General features: G+C 33.2%; 1 protein-coding gene across 2 annotated transcripts in view; it reads left to right on the forward strand.

Moving 5' to 3' along the window:
• The window catches only part of LOC145299367 (WD repeat domain-containing protein 83-like), a 76808-nt gene that overhangs the window by 47549 nt on the left and 6477 nt on the right, over positions 1-22782 (forward strand). For both annotated transcript variants that reach the window (XM_080144397.1, XM_080144395.1), the window contains exons 2-6: positions 8425-8649; positions 11005-11117; positions 15484-15616; positions 19964-20072; positions 22037-22151. In XM_080144397.1, the coding sequence (XP_080000523.1) occupies positions 8425-8649; positions 11005-11117; positions 15484-15616; positions 19964-20072; positions 22037-22151 (695 nt within the window). The remainder of the gene's footprint in view (positions 1-8424; positions 8650-11004; positions 11118-15483; positions 15617-19963; positions 20073-22036; positions 22152-22782) is intronic.

Genomic DNA, 22782 nt, shown 5'->3' on the forward strand with positions numbered 1-22782 from the left:
CCTATTCAGAGTGCCCCTTATTGGGAAGCTGGATTTTCCTCACAAGATTATATATATATATATATATATATATATATATATATATATATATATTTTAATTCAATTTTCACCCCAAACAAGGCACAGTGCCACTTTGAAGCAGGGGGCTACTATCAGGGACTTAATTAGCGGGGTCATTATGAAGGGAGATGAGTAGAAAGATGTTTGTTAACATTACACTTGAACTTCTGCATATCATTGCAGTTGGGAAAGCAGAATCCCGGAAGGGAGTTCCAAAGACCCGCAGTTCTGGGGAAGAAACTATTATATATAAAGTTTTGGTTTTCTGTTCTTCTATGCCCATTTTTCCCCCATGTTTTTCATCAAAATGTGTAGCGTATTAGTTGTCGGTACTAGTGCACTTATTGATCCATGCAAAATGATAACATTATTTAAAAAGCCATTCTTAACATGGGGAGGGAGGGTTTTTTGTACCTATTCTATACTTTAATCTTACAATTGAATAAAAAACATCATAAAACTTTAATTAAACTTGGAAATACGATTTAAAAAATAGCGCGGATCAATAAGGGTACTAGCACCTGGTTGGCTCACAGGCCATCATCAGTGATCACACACTGGCAGTAACCTGTGATGTTCCCTGGAGACCAAGTAACAACAAGTCTCCCCAGATTTCCAGTATTCTCGGCCTCTTGGCCACTTGTGCAGATGATTGCATGTTATTGTCACTGATTTCTCATTTGGCATCGACCATTGGTGTTTCCTGGGGCTTGGGGGACAAAATGCCTCCCCAAGGTACCAGATTTGAACTGCACACTTCCAGTGGAGATTTGGTTAGTACATTCCCACCTTAGTCTTTTCATCCTCCCTACCCTTCACAACTAGTTGGTGTAGCGCCAATCGATGTCATCTACACCAGTATTTTTTATTATTACTATTGTTATTATGATAATAATATGGGTGCTTGTACAGTGTACGCACATGTATTTTAAATAGTATTTCCAAGTTAAATTAAATTTTGGGGTTGTATTACTGTGTACATAGATTCAAAAATGTATAGTAAAACAAACCCTGAATTTTTAATTAATTTGTGTTGTTTGTAGAGAGAATAAAAGTTTCCTATTTCATTTCCCGTTTCAGTTATGTAAATTATTTACAGTTAAAATATTATAATAAAACAAAACATTGAAGTTTTAAATATATTTCAAACAAATAAATTACACCCGGTGCTAAAATATTGAAAATTCATTGATTGTAAAAAAAAAAAAAAAAAAAATCTGCCATGAAAAATGCTCTTTAAAATATTTGGAAATACCCAGTGAAAAGTTTTATTTATTATTAAAAGAACGGACTGAAAAATATTATATAAAAATTGTTTGTTTTGCAGTAAAAAAAAAAAATAAAATGAAATATTCAACTTTCTCCAATAGAAATAAAAGTTAAAAATCGAGTTCACTTACTATATTTTGTTAGATTAAAATGATCCCAATGTGCAATTATAATAATTATTATTCAAATGGAGAATTGTTCTTTCTCTTTAGAAGAACATACGTGGACGTTCGGTAATACAGCCACATTTTTTATGCCTATTAGCATGACCACGTAGTTGAACACCGGAAACTTTCTATACCTGCAAGTTGATCAGGAAGTGACGTTACACTGTCATGTTCACTGGCCTACTCTCTCGGTGGTGGTGGTTCTACCCTCCCCCCTTATTTTATGTGACAAAAACTAAAAAAATAAATGTACGTCGATAAAAATTTTAACATTTTTTAAAACTGGAAAGATTAAATAATTAAAAAATATCTTGTTATTTATTTCACTTACCTTAAAATTGTAAATAAAATTGGACATAAAATCGATATTATTATGTTTAAAAAAAAAATTTTCTTGATTTTTTTTTTCTCTGTAATATAATTTGAATTACAACAAAAAAACAATTCTATAAAATGATTATTTTTAAAAAGCTTTAAATGATATTAAATTCAAATATTATGCGATATGAAGTTTAAATAGATTTTTTATATAATAGGTTTCCAATAATAAAAAAATATATTCATATAAATAGAAAATATGACTCTTGAGATAATAAAAATTGCAAAAGCAAAATCGACTAAAACAAATTCGTTTGGATTTAATTATTTGAAATGAGAGAGGGTGATAATCAAATTTTGCGCCTTTTTTCCAAAAAAGTATGGAAGCCTGTAAGCAATAGCATCTTTAGATACATGTATCAACAGAACAGGTTAAAATTAATTTTATCGTCTATGTAGTTTGTTATTAAAAATCTATTTGTTTTACAAAAGGTAAACTATAAATTAATCGTTACATCATGTTTTATACAGTGGTGAATCATATTTTTTAAATATAAGCAAACGAGCAGATTAATTGATATTTTTTTCTTGTTTGTTTATTATACAATTTCAATGCAATTGTTAAAGAAAAACTATTATAAATAAGTTTCATTTTTTAGATGACAGAATACATATACTTATTGTATAGGGAAAAATATAAGCCAAACGGATTAATAAATACATAAATATTCAATTATTAATTTTTCTAAATCTATATGATATGAATGTAAATATGAAAATCCGATAGCAAAATAATGTTACTTTAAAAATAAGTATTGTAGTGCTAATGTTCTTCCATAGAAATTGACCCAGATTACAGTAAACACACAAAATGATGACATCGTTAGTTAATGTGTAGAATGATGACGTTTTACACAACAGTTTGGAGATGCTTATCATACAATTTGCGTCAACAACTTAGCAATACACCGAAAACCTGTAATAAATTAATATTTTAGAGTAGAATTTCAATTGATGTAAATTTAACTAACAATGATCACCTAATTCTGAACCACATAGCCTTAGACAGAACGGGCAACATTTTTTTCCAGTAAAACTTTATAATCACAAAACATGGACGACGAATTGATTTACGTGGACGAAATATTGACTACGAATTGATTGATTGATTTAATCGAATCTCTAAAATTTTAAATATTGCTTTTCTAAAATGAGGATTTGATGAGTTAAAAGGAATATTGCTAAAAGTACAGAATTGTTAAGACGAGAAATCGTAAATGAAAAAAAATAATACTAAATAACTTCTACCAAACGCAGTAGAATTTAATTATTTATTGATCATTACTGATCCAGTTTTTGACTAAATCTCCAGAAACTTCACGTCTGTATCATATGCAGCAGATGTCAAAGCAAAGACGGTACTTATACAGAATGGAGACCGTACTAAAATAATAATGTTATTATTTAGACACCCATTCTTAATATGAACATTGAAGGCAGAGCTTTTGATTAACTATTCTGTACTTTTTTATCTAACAAGTTTAATAAACAAAAGGTACCGTAGAAATTTTAATGAACAAAAGACACCGTAGAAATTGAATTTAACTTGGAAATCCTATCTAAAAAAGCACATTTTTACCTGCTTCCACCTTAACATTTTCCTTTAAAATGATGACTTTTATAGGTTTTCGAGTATGCAGAAAATGAATATTGCATTTAAATTTTCCACAAATAATCTATATAATTATGAAATTCAAATGACCTTGTAATGGGTGTTGTAACCACAAATCCGGTTTACGCCTGCGTACATAAACATAAACCCATAACAGTGTAAACAAATAAACACAAATCACTACTTTTGCAGAATTTGACCTGCGCACTAAAATATTAATGTTATTATTTAGAAATTATTATTTAACATGGGAAGGGTGGGGATGTTTTACAACTATACTGTTGCAATTTTCTTACAAATAAATCAACTTTGATCCATTGACAACCATAAGAACAATTTACAACGGCGATTTACCCACTGCCTTTTTTTTTTAAATTTATTTTCCATTTTTTAATACAACTTTTTTAAAAACATTCATACATTTTCTTCTACACTACCAACATAAATAAATAATGCCAAAAATGTTTTTTTTAATTTGCGTTACAAATAAATAATCAATGCGACAATAAAATGTACTGTGTACGTTTTCAGCATCCCAATTGTTTTTTTTTTCACATTTAAATTATCCAAATAAACAATTGTTAATACTTTCTGCTTTTTTTTTTTTTTTTTTTTTTTTTACATCGTTCATTTCCGCATTGTCTTAATTAGTTTTATTGACCTTATTATTAACATATAAATTAAATATTTGTCCCAATGGTTCATGAATGTTTATTTAAAATATATGAAAAAAAAAGGTTACATTTGATTTTCATTTTAAAAAGATATTCTTAACATGGGGAAAGTGTTTTTAACTATTCTGTACTTTCAACTAACAATTTCATTTAAAAAAGATATGTTAAAATTTTAATTTAACTTTAAGTATTATGGTATCTGTTCAGTGCACATTTATGTATAAGTATGGCAAACCACTTATAATTCAATGGATGTAAGTTTTTTTTCTTATTTTGTTAAAATAAACAATTATAAACAGAACGACTCATAGAAATCTATCTATATTCTTTTTTTCATTTTAATATACTTTCATAGAAATGTTTCTGTTATGTCACAAAAAACTATTTTCTTTACGTCACAAGTGTCACGTTCATACATTAATTCCATAGCTAATATAACATACTGACCCAACGGGTCATGGGTAGTCTAGTGTATATATATATATATATATATATATATATATATATATATATATATATTGCTTTAAAAAGTATGAATGGAGTCATTATGGGTGAAGAAAAAAAAAAAAAGAAAAGAGAAACGGGAAATTGTATAGAGACAAATTGACTAAAAAGAATTATAGGTAAAAAAAGACATCGAATAAAAAAGGATCCATACGAAATTACGTGTAAAAAAATTTAAGGGATCTAGAGGTTAACCTTTCGACCGACCCTTTTCAATAGATCTCGTCGGTAAGTTGCATTAAATTAACGAATGAGAATGGAAAAAAGGGAGGAGATGAAGTCAAGAAAAGAAAAAAAATATATATACAATTAAGAAAATCCGTTGTCTACAAATAAGTATAGACAAAACAGAAAATCCAGCATACGTGTAGACTTTTTTTTTTTTTTTTTTTTTTTTTTTAGAGTTCTTTAAATAACTCTAATTTATGTGAAAGTTCTTTTTGTCTACATAAAGCTGGTTTGCGCATCAGCACACTGACGGCCTCCAAAATGTTGAGGTGCTGTTTGTTCCGGGCTTTATGTAAAATGCGAAAACATTCATCAGAATATGCTTGGCCACAAGTTTTATTTTCATACAAATGAACACCAATTGACGATTCAAGAATTGGTGGTCGCTGCCTTCCCAGCGTTTAAAAAAGATGTACTTCCCACGCTACAAAATAGTTTAATAATATATGAATTTAGATGTCGGTGTGATGCTGACTACGTGGGTCGAACTTTTAAACGTTTAGGGGTCAGAGTGGCACAACACGTTCCTGGGTATTTACGCAAGCTTTTTATATCATCCGGGCCTTTAAGGAATACATCCGGGCCTTTACGCAATACATCCGGACGACCACCAATTCGGTCGAAAGGTTAACCTCTAGATCCCTTAATTTTTTTACACGTAATTTCGTACGGATCCTTTTTTAGTCGATGTCTTTTTTTACCTATAATTCTTTTTAGTCGATTTGTCTCTATACAATTTCCTGTTTCTCTCTTTTTTTTTTTTTTCTTCACCCATAATGACTCCATTCATACTTTTTAAAGCAATATTAAAATTGTGTACCACGAAACATCTGTTTATATATATATATATATATATATATATATATATATATATATATATATATATATATAAAATATATTAAGTGGATATTAAGCAATGTCATTTCTTTTGTTATTGCTGGTTGCCATCTTAGTATGTGTGGGGTTGTGTTTATATGCATGAGCACTCGCTTGTGCATACCAAGATGCCCACCAGAAATAACATAAGAAAGGACATTGCTTAATATCCAGAAACTTACTTATGTGCGGAAAATTTAAATGCAATATTCGTGTTCAGCATATCTGAAAACCTAGAAAAGTCATCATTTTAAAGGAAAATGTTAAGGTGAAAACAAGATAAAAATTTACCCTAAAATCATCGCACAGTCATATTCTATTTTGAAAAGACTGCGAAATGATTAATTAAAAATGCGGCATTCACCCTTTTTTCACCATGTTAAGAATGGCTTTCTATTTAAAATGCACCTCCTCCTTTGTCAGCGCAGACTCTGCTGGCTGGGTCATGTCCACTGGATGACTAGTGGCTGTATCCTGTCTTGTATGGCGAGCTGGCAATAAGACAGCGCCCCAGCTTTCCGCTACAAGGATGTGTGCAAATGAAACCTAAAACTTACTGGCATCAACCTGGGCAACTGGGAGCAGCTGGCAGACACCCGCAGTGCCTGGTGAGGTGCTATATGGCAGAGAGTGGGGAGAGGAAAAGACAACAGAAACCTGATGCTGGAGGACAGGAGACAAAGCAGAAAGCCATGCCAAAACGCAGCAGACCCCAGCACACCATCCTCCTTCCTGTGTCCATGCGGCAGAGACTGACATTTCCAAATAGGGCTCTAGAGCCACGCTTAAAGATACCCAAAGACAATCTGCTGAAACACCAAAGTGCATGTCATTATCTCTCGAGATAAATATTGCCGACTACTACTGCTACTGCTCACCAGTAGAGCATTACCACTATCAACCAAGTGAAAAGTCTGTCAGGCATGTGTCCATAGTGTGATGACTCATTGAAATAAAACCTGGCTAGTGAGGGTTGAAGACATGCATTGCATGAACAGAAATGATATGAGACTGACAGAATGGATGTGTGATATGAATCTTAGAGAGGTTTAGATCTGATAACTTCAGAGAAAGATTAAATCTGGATAATCTAAGGAGATATGTGTAAGAACAGGGGACTCATGGTATGGCCACATTGAAAGAATGGCGGCATTCTTGAGTAAGGAGATAAACATGCATATCCTTATTGCAAAATTTTTCGATGAGGAATAACAATTTGTATTTTAAGGTTCCTAAAATTCATAGAAGTTTTGTTTGCAAGGACCCATGGCACAACGGATAAAAAAGTGCTACATATGATCAGTTCTAAGTGACAGTCTTCTGGAGGTTGAAGGTCCAAATACGAAGAATGCAATCATGAATTACTTAAGACTAATAACCGGTCATGGCTGATAGAATGAGAGACAGCTACTCCCATTAATTAAATGAAGATGATATTATTTATTTGTTTGCAAACTGTTATCCTCATCTTTATAGTTGTTGTTTCTCAACGTTTCGGCCAACTATTCCTCTGGCCTTTGTCAAATGGTTAAGCATGATGGGATAGGAATGCTGAATCTCTTTTACTGCCTTCCATAGTTCTTATAGTTTTGGCCAACTAATCCTCTGGTCAGCTTTGAGTAGGATTGAAACCATTGTCTTCAGACAACGCTCACCTGGAACCATAGAGATTCAACATCTCTATCCACTGCACCACTGAGACGACAACTATGGAAAGCAGTAATTACTGACAATACAGTTAGGAGATTCAGCATTCCTATCCCATCGCAGTTAACCACCTGACGAAGTCCAGAGGAATAGTTGGCTGAAACATTGTGAAACAAACAAATAAATAAAAAACAAATAAAGATGAGAATAACAGTCCACAAATAAATAAATAAATATACAAATTACTTATCTCAAAGAATTCCAATAGTCAAAAATGAAGATTATATCGTTTTGATAAGACTCACCTGAAATAGGTTGGCATTTACATTGGCCAAAATGATGCAAGCATAGTGTTCAAGATGAGAACAGTATTTAATTTTTTATTTTTATTTCGGACTATTAGTCTCATCTTTATTAGTTGTTGTTTTTGGATCTTTTTTTATTGGTTCACAACGTTTCAGCCAACTTCCTCTGGCCTTCGTCAGGTGGTAACCGCGACGGATAGGAACTTCGAATCTCCTAACTGCATTCTCAGCCATCACTGCCATCCGTAGTTGTTGTCGTCTCACTACATTTTTGACCAATTACCTCTGGCACGCTTTGGGTGGGATTGAAACCGCTATCTTCAGACAATGTTCATCTGGAACCGTAGAGATTCAACGTCTCTATCAACTGCGCCACGGGCCCCGAAGGGCGATCAAGGTTGGATTCTTTGATCTTATAAATCCACGTTTATTTATTATCTGATCTTCCATAGTCAGAATACAACAGTAGTCAGAATAATCCAGATAATACATGCACTGATAAACCCTTTATTTATTTATTTATTTATCTATAGATAAAATAGTTATCCATGGACACATGTTTTGCTGTCATCATGACTTATCAGCATGGCTAATCATGACAAGATTCGAACCTGTGATCACCTTTTTATTTACTTAGATAACTGTGTCACTTTTGTTAATTCATTTCTATTTTGATATTCTTTTCTTTTTTTACTCGTTCGTAGATGATGGCCAATATTGTTTGAGTTGTGGCAGTGACAAGACCATTAAATTATGGAATCCTCATCGGCAGTTGTTGCTTAAAACCTACTCTGGACATGGATATGAAGTTCTCGATGCCCATTCTTCTGGAGACAATAGCCAAATTTGTTCTGGTGGAATGGACAAATCTGTTATCCTTTGGGATGTTGCTTCTGGTAAATTGTTGAGAAAATATCGAGGACATGTCGGTAAGTAATACTATCCTCCTATAACGTTATATTATCCTTCTATAACCTTAATAAGTAATAATATCCTCCTCTAATGTATGTATGTCTGTTGGTTATACATTTAAGCACACTTGAGAAAGCCGAAGCAAAACAAAATGGCCACTGAATTTATCCTGATGTGTTTATCTAAGAACAAAACTCAAATTTTAACTCAAAATGATTTAACATTTGATAATATTTATTAGTACTAATATAAATTAATATGTAATGGAAAAAAAACTACTTTAATGACTAAACAAATTTTCTCTTGCATTCTTCCATTATTACAGTCTTTATAAATCGCATATTTTTTTTTTTAATTTTAATTTTTATAATTTTCATTTTTAGGGGAAATAACTTAAAAATTATTTATAGAGTAATTACCCTTGATTTCTTAAACGAAAGAACGTATTTTTATCACTTTTTTTATTAAGTCATAAATTTTATTTCTGCTGAACCCAAATAATTATAAGACCAAAAAATCCGACCTTGATCTCTCTTTGGGGCCCATGGCGCAATGGATAGAGACGTTGAATCTCTACAGTTCCAGTTGAGCATTGTCTGAAGATAACGGTTTAGGAGGATTAGTTGGCCAAAATGTGGTGAGACGACAACTATGGAAGGCAGTAATTACTGAAGATACAGTTGAAGATTCAGCGTTCGTATTCCGTTGTGGTTTACAACCTGATGAAGGCCAGAGGAATAGTTGGCTGAAACGTCATGAAGCAACAACTATAAAAGATGAGGATAATAGTCCGCAAATAAATAAATAAAAATACAAATTACTCATCTCAAAAGAATTCCAATAATTAAACATATATATATATACCAAGTTAAAGGTATTCAGGAGATAAAACCCATGAATTAAAGCAAGGTTATTAAGAGTTCTCAGTAGAAAAAGGTCAAGATATTATAGAATTGAATTTACAATATTTTATTCAAAATAAGGAATACGAGGTAAAGGTGAAAGGTTCCTTGTTCCATGGAGTTTCAAAGATAGGCTCTTCTCCTTAGAGGAAAAAATATTAGCAAAAAGTATGTACAGATAAATATCTATTTTTGTTGGTTAGCTCATTTTTGAAAACAGGCGAGAGAAAAATAGTTTTTTGAAAGAAAATAAAAGTTTATTGGTTAAATGAAAAGAATACTCAACAATATTCAATAATTTTGGTTGCAAATATCCAGCCAGTTTCAAAAGTTCATAAGAGATGTGGTGATTAGTAATATATATATATATATATATATATATATATATATATATATATATATATAATTTTATTTTTTATTACCGTTTTATCTGTTCAGTTACATATGTTTCGGATGCCGGACCATATTTACGATCCAGCAGCCTCGCCAGACCTTACAGAAATTCCTCTCCCTTCCTCCCCTTACTCCTCTCTTTTATCTCCCCCTCTCCATATCACTATACCTTCACCCATGCCTAGCTGAATTTACTAACCCCCCCCCCTACACACACACACACACACACTACAATCTAATGTATTTTAAACTTCAAAACTTAATTATTGTTGATCTCCGGCCTCCCTCCTTATTTTCTCTTCCCCTCTTTCATTTTTTCCCTGTTTTTTTTTTTTTATTTCTCTCGTATTTCTTTTAAAACTGTTCTTCCAAATAATAATAGACATTTCTGTAAGGTCTGACGAGGCTGTTGGATCGTAAATATGGTCCGGCAACCGAAACATATGTAATTGAGCAGATAAAATGGTAATAAAAAATAAAACGCATATTTGCTCTGCAATAGTATTGAGCACTCTTCAGGTTTTACTAATTACCATTTTTACCAAATATATATATATATATATATATATATATATATATATATATACATATACATAGATCGATATTACTAATCACCACATATAACCTTGAAATTACTAATCTAGAAGCATACATGGACATTTTACCATTATAATTAACTGTATTTTGAAACATGTATGTTCAATCTATTTTAAACAATAATAAATACTAGGTAAACAATAATATAGTTTACCATAGACCATGTTTGAAAGTTGAACACACGCCTGAAGACTTCCCTAAATATTACAACATGGATATGCTACCTGACCAACTGACACAAGTAAGAACATATTACATGTAAAATACTATATAAAAAATATATACGTATAATATAATAATGTATGTAAATAACATAATATAAATGTATGTGTACATATATACACGCATCATTGAATCATTACATCTGAAGTTGCTTCAGTTTGAGTCCATCTGTTACATCTCTGCATTTTCTGCCTTCTATATACCTAAATTTCGTCTATATACAATGTTCTGATCAGAGAACATCATTATCTTTTCCAGGAACTGTTAGTTGTGTGAAATTCAATGAAGAATCTACCGTCATCCTCTCCGGGTCAGTAGATGGCACAATCCGCACTTGGGATAGTCGGAGTCGAAGAAATGATCCAATTCAGGTGGGTTCTTTTCTTTTTCTTTTATTTATTTAAATCCATTGTAAATTTGACTTTTTTATTCCGATAGCTTCCTAAAGAAACAAATTTGAATATACCACAAACAACAAAACAGAATGGCATATATTCAACTTGATACGGAGTAAGATTAAATTTTGGCAAATGTTTTATCTTGTATTTCTTATTATTTTCATGTATTCCAATCATTATTTATCCTAAAGATATTTTTAATAATAATGCAAACATCCGTGGACACTCTATTCTAATTATATAAATAAATAAATATATATATATATATATATATATATATATATTATGTATCGATTTACTTTAACAATGCTATACTCTATGGCTGACTGGGACATCTTCCGTACATTCATATCTGATTTACCTCTGCATTCCATGTTTAAAAAGGATGTGTCCTCTATAGTATCAGATCTGACCGAATGGTTAATTGTAGGCATAGACCAATTCATACCATCTAAAAAATTCCAACAAAAACCTACCAGCCAGCCATGGTTCTCCCCAGAATGTGCTGCTGCTATCGTGCACAGAAATCACTTTTTCCATAACTACCAATGTAATAGATGCACTGAGACTAAAGCTGCTTTCAGGAATGCCAGCAATCACTGTAAAAGAGTAATAAAAAATGCAAGAGAGCTATATGCCCAGTCTGTTAAATCCAAAGTAGCTGATCAGCGGCTTGGTTCCCACAAGTTTTGCCAAATAACAAATAGGATCCTGAACAGAAGTATGCGTTCTATCCCAACCATTATCAATGGACCAGAGGTCATCTCGTCAGCGTCAGACAAGGCCAAACTATTTGCAAAGAACTTTGCAGCTAATTCTACCCTATGCGACGAAGGCCATCAACTCCCCATATTTCCTCCTATAACACAGAACACGCTAGGTAACATACAAATATCTAAACATGAGGTCGCCAAGCTAATCAAGAACCTTAATTCCAGTAAAGCAACTGGCCCTGACAGCATCCCAATTATAGTGTTAAAAAAGCTTCAACCAGAACTTGCTCCCGTACTTACAAAACTGTTTAAGCGTTGCCTTAAGGAGAAGTGCTTTCCGACTCCCTGGAAAACCTCATCAGTATGCCCTGTATTTAAGAATTCAGGTGATAAGTCATCCCCCTCTCAGTACAGACCAATAAGCTTCCTGTGTGTTATGAGTAAGTTGCTGGAATCCATATTAAATAGAGAAATAGTAAACCACCTCAGCAGAAACAATCTTCTTAGTGACACACAATATGGTTTCCGTTCTGCAAGATCTACCGCAGATGTGCTAACAGTTATATCTCACAGGATTAGTGAATCTCTTGACAAAGGCTTCCTTTCTAGGGCAATTGCTCTTGACATATCAAAGGCCTTCGACAAGATTTCCAGCTACGATATAACTGGAAATTCACAAGATTTCCAGCTACGATATAACTGGAAATGTTTTCTCAATCATTAAATCGTTTCTCTTTGATAGGCTCATAAGAGTAGTGGTCGATGGACAAAAATCAGAGGCCTGCAGTATTAATGCTGGAGTCCCTCAAGGGTCAATCCTGGGCCCAACTCTCTTCCTGATCTACATCAATGACCTCCCTAAACATATACTTAAATCATTCGTTGACATCTATGCTGATGACACGACCATCTACAGCAACACATCAAAGGCTGTAAATGACAAAGTTCTCTCTGATTCTCTCTCCTCTGATCTCGAGCGCGTGGTTCAGTGGGGGAAGTCATGGCTAGTTACCTTTAATGCATCTAAAACCAAACTCCTATCTTTACATCATCAACGCTCTGATCCCCATCTGGCATCAATTGAAATGGATGGCTGTCGTCTGGGAGAAGCCCCGTGTTTTGACAAGCTTCTGGGTTTGTCCTTTACTCCTGATCTGAAATGGAACACGTACATCAAGTCTGTTGCCAAGGTCGCTGGAAAGATGGTGGGATCCTTCTACCGCTCCAGAAGATATCTCACTACTGATGCAATTCTCTATCTATATAAAAGCCAAGTACGTCCAAGGATGGAATACTGCTGCCATATCTGGGCAGTAGCTGCTAAAAACAGCCTATCCTGCCTTGACAGAGTACAAAATAGACTTCGTGGCTTAGTGAGGGATGCCCTTTTCTCTACCCTGCAACCTCTCTCCCACAGAAGAGACGTTGCGAGCCTATTCTTGTTTTATCGTTATTTCCATGACAGGTGCTCGTCTGAACTCCAATCTCTGGTTCCCCCTCGCCAATCTTTCACGAAAAACACCCGTCTAGCTGAATCCACTGTGAAAAATTTCCCCCACTCTTTATCTGTGCCTAAATCAAAATGTGGATTCCATGAACACAGCTTCTTTCTTAGAACTGCACGCCTGTGGAACTCTGTTCCGTCTGCCTGCTTCCCACCTGACTACAACTTGGATGTCTTCAAGTCCAACGTTAACAAATTCCTAATGAACCGCCCCCTTAAGTAAACACTTCATCAAATCTCTACACTAACATACTGTACTTGCAATAACCATTATCCCTGAGTAGCTTCCGGGCCTTGATAAGTGGTGACCACCCTGTAAAAAAAATATGTATATATATATATATATACGTAAATAGAGCTAGGTAGTAAGTTATGAAAATATATATGGCAATTAAGCTACACAGAATATTCCATGTTTCATCCTCATGAGAATTTATCAGGTTACCTATGTATTAAGCACTGTTGAAGTAAATACTGAAAATTTATGCATAAAATTATATCTTCATATATTAAGAATATGAAGTAGTCATATATATATATGTATATATATACATATATATATATGACTACTTCATACTACTATTTGATTGATATAATAATTGATTGATTTTGCGCTACGAAACAGATACTGTCAAGAATTGTAAATGTCAACTGAATTAAAGGAATAGATAATAAGATGGTCAACATCATAAATTTTGGAATATAGTTTTTTGTCATTTATTCATTATATATATATATATATATGTGTGTGTGTATATATATATATATATATATATATATATATATATACAGGGTGACCCCAAAAAAACAGGACATTCAATTGTTTTTCTGAGTATTTTACAACAGAGAAAAAAAGGCCAAGTGTTTTGATGTGATGTTTTGAATATAATAAACTAGTTATGACCAAAGTTTCATTTCATTTGGACAAAACACTAAGAAACGAGGCCTAATTAGAGTTGGGGCCCGTTTTTTGGGGAGGGTCACCCTGTATATATATATATACATATCTATATATATATATATATATATATATATATATATATATATATATATATATATATATATATATAAGTTATCAAAGAGTAAATCTTTAACAAAGCAAAACTTATCAAGATAAGAAAAGCTCAACACTATTAAGAAGAGCAAACAATAATATTAAATGAAAGATGAGGAATAAAAGTTACATATAACTTTTATTATATCATCAGAACAATAAAGGGAAAATTAAGAAAAAACCTCTTTAAGCCATAGTATTTTCTCATCCGAAGAGGAGAAGGGCCAGAATTATAAAAAAAAAATGTAAATATAGAAAAAAATGTCTTAATGACATTTACATATGAAATGAGAATGAAGGAATAAGATATGGTAAATAGTAATTAAAAGTAGGTCAGGGCAATTTTTTTTTACCTACATATATATTCTACCCTTCCAATTCACCCTACTTTTATTTTATCGTATTCCTTCATTCTTATTTCCTATCTAAATATCATTAAACCAGTTTTTTCTATATTTGCATTTTGTATAATTCTGGCTTTTATTTAAATAATTTTGAATCTAATGGTTGACAAGACCATGCAAGTACAAAATTCATTTTAATAAACATGTATTTATTAAAATTAAATTCATTTTTTTTTTTTTAATTTTCGAATAGTAAAATATTCTGTGTCAGGAAATACAGAGTTTTTTTCCTTTCGTGTCATGATGTCAAGAGGTAACTCCTGATACGTCTGCTGAAGGGGAGAAGAGGAGATCATGTAGTCGTACAAGCTTGAATTCCTGATTTATCATTCAGCCGAGAGATATGGAATGCTCTATTTTTTATATTTATAGAATAAATAGTGATGTTTGTCCTTACTGCAAGCCTGTTGTTCAGTAGAGAAACCAAGGATCCTTGAAATCTTCAAAAAAAATAAAAAACTTGTTTAAAACTGGAGTTTTGATCTTATTTGGAAGGGAAAACCCTTTCTTACAGCACTGAGTCCACATGATTGACACTTCCGCAAGTGCCAAAATCATGTACCCAATTCGAACGAAAACAATGAGCAGACGATCAGTCTGTGCTGTGGATGTATACAAACACAAGTTTAGTTATTCTAGCGATTTATTCTCCTTTTATTTGCAGACTATGAATGAAGCAAAAGACAGTGTAACATCAATACAAGTTTCAGATCACGAAATTTTGTCTGGATCGGGTGACTGTCGGATTCGGCGTTATGATTTACGGATTGGACGTATGTTTTGTGATTATGTTGGAAGTGAGTATAAGATCAAAAACTTTATCAAATTTTACATATGACCATCATTTACCCAACAAACAGGAAAGTAAATCTTACTATTCTTTTTAGAACACAAAAACCAACATACACAACACAAAAAACAACATACACAACACAATCAGACACAACACAAACAAAGACACAAACTCAGACACATTGTGTATAGATCAGTTTTATTCTTATGACACTGTCGCAAAAAAGGATCCCCAAATGTTAGCCTCCACATGATAGTTAACTTCCAGTACATCAGCTTAGACCTAACTGAAATAATTTGTCTGATATTCGCTTGTCAGGTCATCTTATCTCATCGTCTGTTAAAGCCGGTTTAAATCTCTGCCAAGCTTTCTCGCTTCAGATCTACGCGAATCTGCAATCTTCCTCGCCTCTTTCAGCTCTCCGCCTGCCCCATCTGATTTCTAAACATATTTAGTTTGGATCAGAAAACTTACATGGCATCCAATGAAGTTATCTGAAGAACCTCTGCCAAGATGTCCCTCCTTGAAACTATGCCAACGACTGATTGAAGAAACATATTTTAATTAATATTGTTCAGCTACATGCTAGTCTTCAGCGATCACCAACGCACAACTTTTCTGCTATGGTTTGCTTTTCTTTCACCTTCTGTTCTGGCTGTGTCGTCTGGTGAGAGCAAATGGCACAGGAACTGGTTTAAAAATATACTAAAACATAAACAATAAAATTAAAAGAAAACATAAATTTCTCTACCACCAAAAGCAATGGTCAAAGACACATTACCTGAAAGTACTTCACAAGGAACATGAGTTGGAACAGATACATTGAGAGCATTGCCAAGGCCACTGCGAAGAAGGTGGGCTCTCTCTACCGTGCTAGAAAGCTATGTATGCCTGAAAGTATCCTGTACCTTTATAAGACCACCATTCGCTCATGTATGGAGTATTGTTGTCACATTTTGACTGGTGCATCTGCTACTGGTCTCTGACTCCTCGACAGGGTTCAAAAAAAGAGTCGCCAACCTAATAGGCCCTGAACTGACATCTAAGCTTCAGCCTCTGTCCCATTGACGAAATGTTGCATCTCTCTGCCTGTTCTGCAAGTATCTTAATGGTGAATGCTCTGATGAACTACAAGCACTTGTACCCCCTCTACGTGAATACCCCCGACAAACCCGACAAGCTGCTAAATCCCACCCCTTCACAGTAGAGATCCCTAGGTGTAAGAAAGCCTTCTACTCTAATAGTTTCTTCCCCAGAACTGCTAGATTTTCGAACTCCTTTCCGGGATTCTGCTTTCCAAACTGTACTGACATGCAGAAGTTTAAGTGTAATGTGAACAGACATCTTGCTGCTCATCTCCCTTCATAATATCCCTGCAACTGATGTCTCCAATAGTAACCCCCTACTTCAAAGTGGCACTGTGCCTTGTTTGGGGTGAAAATTGAATTAAAAAGAAAAACATGTTGTATATAGATCAGTTATAATCTCTTTATAACGTCAACAATCTTAGTTAAATTCTAGTATATCAGTTAAGACTTAATTGATATAATTTGTCTACTGAGGCCATCATTGTTGTTCACTCATCGATTGATATCATTATCTGCTGGCACCTGTCTAAATTTCTGCCAAGAATTCCCTCCTCAATTTGTTCAGTTCTACCTGCTCATTCCCTAAACTGAACTCTGATTCCTAAATATATTTAGTTTTGACCGGAAATCCTAAATATCTGGTCTTTGTCTCAGCTCTGGCTGAGAAGGCATCAAGCACTATATATGTGTAAATCTGAAATCTTGAGCCATTTTCAAAGGTCGCTACTCATAAACTATCAGTATGTATGATAATATATATTTTGACTACTGTACACTCTTTAACCTTTATCCTCGAGTTGCCTCCGGGCCTTGATAAGTGGTGATTCCCTTGTAAAAGAAAAAAAATTATAATTTAATAATTAAGTGTATTTTTTTTACATTGATCAAAGCAACATTTTTTTTTATTTATAGATTGACTTATACTTTTTATAATGAAAATTTCTCCTCTATGTTAATATAAATACATATACATTTACTTTATATTTTTAATGATTGTTGATTACTTTTTTATACAAGCTTTTTATTATTCTCTTAAAACAAGTTTATCTATATAGAAAAGCGAAAATGTGTGTTTGTATGTCTCGCAAAAACTTTCTACACGGGTCATGGATTTTCGCCAGATCGGTATCATTTTAAACTTCCAACCTTCGCCCGACAAATATCGAAAAATTGGCCAAAAACGTTAATTTTTTCACCCTGAAAGCATCACTTTTCTACAGTGGGAAGGGGTCAGCAAAAAACCTCCTCTCATGACGAATTTGCTTCTACGCATGCGTTATACGATGTCGTAACCTGATTTATTTCAGCGACGTCGTCTTAGCTCGGTTGGTTAGAGCGCGGCCTCATTATCTAAACGTTTTGGGTTCGAATCGTGGTGTAAGATGTCTTCTTTTTTTTTTTGATATTTTAAATTTTAATATTGAAGCAGGGTTATTTAAGCCATTTTTCAGGTGTTTTTTTTTTGGGGGGGGCGGTATTTTTCACATTCGTTTTTCTGTTTTTTTTTTGTTTTTTTTTACTTTGCTTATTCTTAGGTTGTCATTAACAACCCCCACCCCCACCCGACCACACACACCCAAAAACACCCCGGGGTTATTTAAGCCATTTTTCATGTGTTTTTTTTTTTTTTTGAGGGGGGGGGGGTCAGATTTTTTAAAGAAGTTTTAACGTTCGTTTTTCTGTTTTCTTTTTCACGTTTTCTTTTTTTAACATCGTTCGTTTGCCTTACGTTAGTTTTTTTTTAAATATTTACTTCGCTTATTATGTTTTGATTAACACCCCGCCTAAGCACACACACACCTCCAAACACCCGGGCAACGCCGGGTACCCCCCGCTAGTATATATATAAAATAGTAGTGTTCGTGTCTGTGTGTACACCTCTACTACAGCCCACACCACTGGACCGATCATGACCAAACCTGGCATGATGATGGTCCCTCACCTAGGGATGGTGCACACCATTTTCCAAGCTCAAGATCAAGGTAATAGCCGATGTATATATACTCTTCCACAGCCCACACCATTGAACTGATCATGACCAAACCTAACATGATGATGGTCTCCTACCTAGAAATGGTGCACACCATTTTTCAAGGTCATGGTCAAACATTAAGATCATATTTGGTGTGGCTCTTCATAAACTTCCCCACCTAGGGATGATGGTGTTTACAATCTCTAGTGTTTATATAATAAATATTTCTTTACATGAAACTTGATTTTAGTTCTTATATTTTTTACATAAGACCCGTTTCTTTCATATTTTTCTTTTTGTTACAATATTTTTACTTGATCAACCTAAACAAATTTTTTTAGGATGAATCCATAGAGGTTTACGGCAACTGTAATATTTAGGCCGTAGTAAGGTCCCAAAACAGAATTGTGTACTTGATCAGAATGTGGTTGTTAGGCAACTCATCTCTATCGTGCTGATGATGCTCCGTCTTGTCATGGAAGCTCAAACACCTTGTGCCACTGCAGAAATGTTTGAGTTGAACCCATTTATGATTGGAGAATCTTGCAACTCAGAAGGAAGATAGACCATTAACTCGGAAGGGAGCAAGTTAGTTCTGAATATGGTTGGTTGTCCTCTTCATCCTTAATAACATCTTTTTTGGTTGTTAAAGCTGTTCAGAATTTCTGCATTTCAATAACAATTCTCTGACCATAAGATACAAAACAAGAAATCATGACAAAAAAAAAAATCGGAACTTTTGAGGTATCAAAATCAATATCAGAATCAGATAAATTTGTACCTGCTTTCCAATGCCAAAAACGATTCTTTAAATTGTTTGTTTTTGTTGGTGTTGTTTAAAACATAATTTTCCATTACATGTACAAATGATAAATATTTATTGATTTTAAAATTACCAGGAAAACTAACATCTATAGATCCTCACACTCACCCACCCAGTGTATTTTTACTTTTGTGAAAATGTATGCATATATATTAAATGGGTTTTTGCAGTTATACTAAAAATTTGAAAAAAAAAAACAACCAGATAGCTAAATATTTAAAGATTTATAAAGAATTAGAATTTTATCGAAATTAGGAATTTAGAACAAAATCGGGAATTGTTTTGGAATCGAAAAATATCAGAATCCTCCTATCCCTAATTTTTACTTAGCACAGCTGATTCCATAGTTTGCCATTGTATCCATTAGTCCGTTCAACAAACTTATGTATTGTGTCTCTTTTCTGAATTGATGAAAACAAAATTGCTGAATATTTTTGATATTTTATTGTTTATTTGTTCTCGTTTCAGAAACAGTAACTTGTGTCAATTTCACACGTGACGACCAATGCGTTCTTGTCAGTACATTGGACGGAGTTATCCGTCTTTTTGATAAACAGACAGGAGAATTATTGAATGAGTGAGTGCAAAAAAAAACGCTTTTTATTTAAAAAAAAATATTTTTTTAACAAAAACCTTTCGTTTCTGAGTGAAATATTTCATCAAATCATAACTGTTAATTTCTTGGTTGAAATTAGTCTTTGCTTACGTCTGCTTTTGTTACCTATACTGTTCAATAAGTATCCTCTGTATATAATTTACACAATCATAAACATTGTCTTGAAACAGCTGTAAACAACTTTAATTCCTTTGTGAATAATTTTTATTTGGAACATGATTTGAAAATTATATAAATAATCATATATATATATATATATATATATATATATATATATATATATATATATATATATATATATATGACAAAAGTCTATATTCTAAATTTCTAGATGTTGACCATTGTACTGTTTATTTCTTTAAGTAGTTAAAATGCACAATTCTTAACAGCACCTGTTTCGTAGTGCAGAATCATTCATGTAATTGAGGTTTAAATTTAGCAAAATGCTTGCAAAAGTATTTAATGAAACTACAAGTAAGTCATAAATCTTATTTGGGAAAAAAATAGTGAAGTAGAGAGAATAGGGGAAGAAAAAGGTGATTTCACGTGAGTGGATAGTCTGGTGAAGGGCAAAATATCCAATAACGGTAAAATCCAAAAAAGTTGGTTAAATTTTCATTTCCACAAGTAAAATCCAAGGGAATCGCATAATTGGAAGATGGTCCAATAATATTATTAAAAGAAAGATAAGATGTGCGTAGAAAAAAGAAATGGAAGAAATTTAAAACCCGACTGTCAAGGCTGGGCTGATTTAAGAAACTATATATATATATATATATATATATATATATATATATATATATATTCTTTCATTTTACTTTAGTATAAAATCTCAGAAATCAAAGAGGTCCCTTTTTGAGGTTAATACTTGATCTCTACATGGGATGCATAGATATCCGAGTGATCAACTAAATTTCTCCTTTATCTTTCAAACGTCGAGTTAATAAAAAATTGAAGAACATTAATTTTGCTCTTCTCAATCGACTGGTAAACTATGTCATAATAGATATTCTTTCTGGTCTCTTAATGTTACTAGGTTCCAGGAAAAGAATTTATATGGTCTGGTGGAGTATCCAGCTAAGTGCTATTACTTGTAAGAGTGCTACTTAGAACTGAATTTTTACTTTTTTTTTTTTTTTTCAGTTGTAAGTGACACACTTGAAGAGGTTGATAGTTCAATTGTCAGTGTAGGCAATAATCGGAATACAATTATGAATCACTTAAGACTTTTACCAACTTATGACTGATGGAACGAGCGCATGTTATCACTATGGATCAAATAAAGAATTCAATTTAAAATCCTTTGCAACTTCCCGGGTTCGACCGAAAGATTTCTGAGTTTAACAAGATACACTTGAAGAAAGTCAGTTACATTAACCGAAACATTGTGCAAATAGCACTCAAGACAAGAAACGTTAGTCCCAACAATCCAGTAACACATGGTTAAATGTTATCAATCTGTTGTGCAAGCAAAGAAGTGAACATTATTATTTTTAATTAGAGACGAAAATGTATTCTGGTAGATTTCTAGAATATTAATAGTAAAAAAAAAAATAATTTAACATGTAATTATGAAAGTTGACGAGAGAAAAATAAAAAAACACACTTCAATTTTTTTTTTTTTTTACATGGGGGTTACCACTTATCAAGGCCTGAAGGCCACTCAGGGATAAAGGTTATTGCGTGTACAGTAATCAATTAGATAGTATTGGGGGTTTGGATAGTGTCTTACTTAAGGGGGCGGTTTGTCAGGAATTTGTTTATGTTGGACTTGAAGACGTCCAAGTTGTAGTCAGGTGGGAAACAGGCAAGCGGCAGAGAGTTTGTTTCATAATTTAATATAGGATATATATATATATATATATATGTGTGTGTGTATGAGTGTGCGTGCATGTATGTCTGATTTTTTTTTTCCTTCTCTTCAGGTACAAAGGTCATAAGAATACCGAATACAAAATTGACAGTTGTATGAATGATAAAGATGACTATGTTCTCAGTGGTTCAGAAGATGGTTACGTCTACATCTGGGATCTTGTTGAAGTAAGTTTGAAACTTTCATCTATTATATAAAGAACAGGTGTGTGTGTGTGTGTGTGTGTGTGTGTGTGTGTGTGTGTGTGTGTGACCCAGCTAAAAGTCAAAAACTACAAAGCAAATGCCCACAAAGTTGGTATATTATTGATTAGCATTGCCCTGGATGAATAATATCACAAATTAAAACAAGAATATTCATTCTTTAGAAGTCAACTGAGTCAGGTTTTGTCAGAGGTTGAAGGGGAATGGGTTGGTTTTTCAGCTATTTTATGTACTTATTTGTAAAAGAAAATGCTAATTCATGCTTGAAAAATCTATTATATAAAGGAGAATTATCTGTGTGTGTGTGTCCACAGAGAAGAATGGGCTGTGCAGAGAAAAAGGGGTTTGAGGAGAGAGAGAGGATGGAGAAGGGTTATAGATAGAAAGATAGATAAAGAAAAAGGTAGGGAGAACTTTTAATAGAAATATGTCACACTTTTGCCCTGGGCAATGCTAATCATCACTGCAATAGTGATACTTGTTGCTTTTGAGCAAAGGGGTTTGCTGTTTTGTTTTGGTTTGCTAAGTTTTGTACTAATTTTTATTAGTTTGGTGAAAGTACAGAATAGTTGACAAGAAGATTTTGTTTTGCCAA

Source organism: Euprymna scolopes, chromosome 2 (genome assembly GCF_053919585.1).
Source record: "Euprymna scolopes isolate OS-2025 chromosome 2, ASM5391958v1, whole genome shotgun sequence".
Lineage (NCBI taxonomy): Eukaryota > Metazoa > Mollusca > Cephalopoda > Sepiida > Sepiolidae > Euprymna > Euprymna scolopes.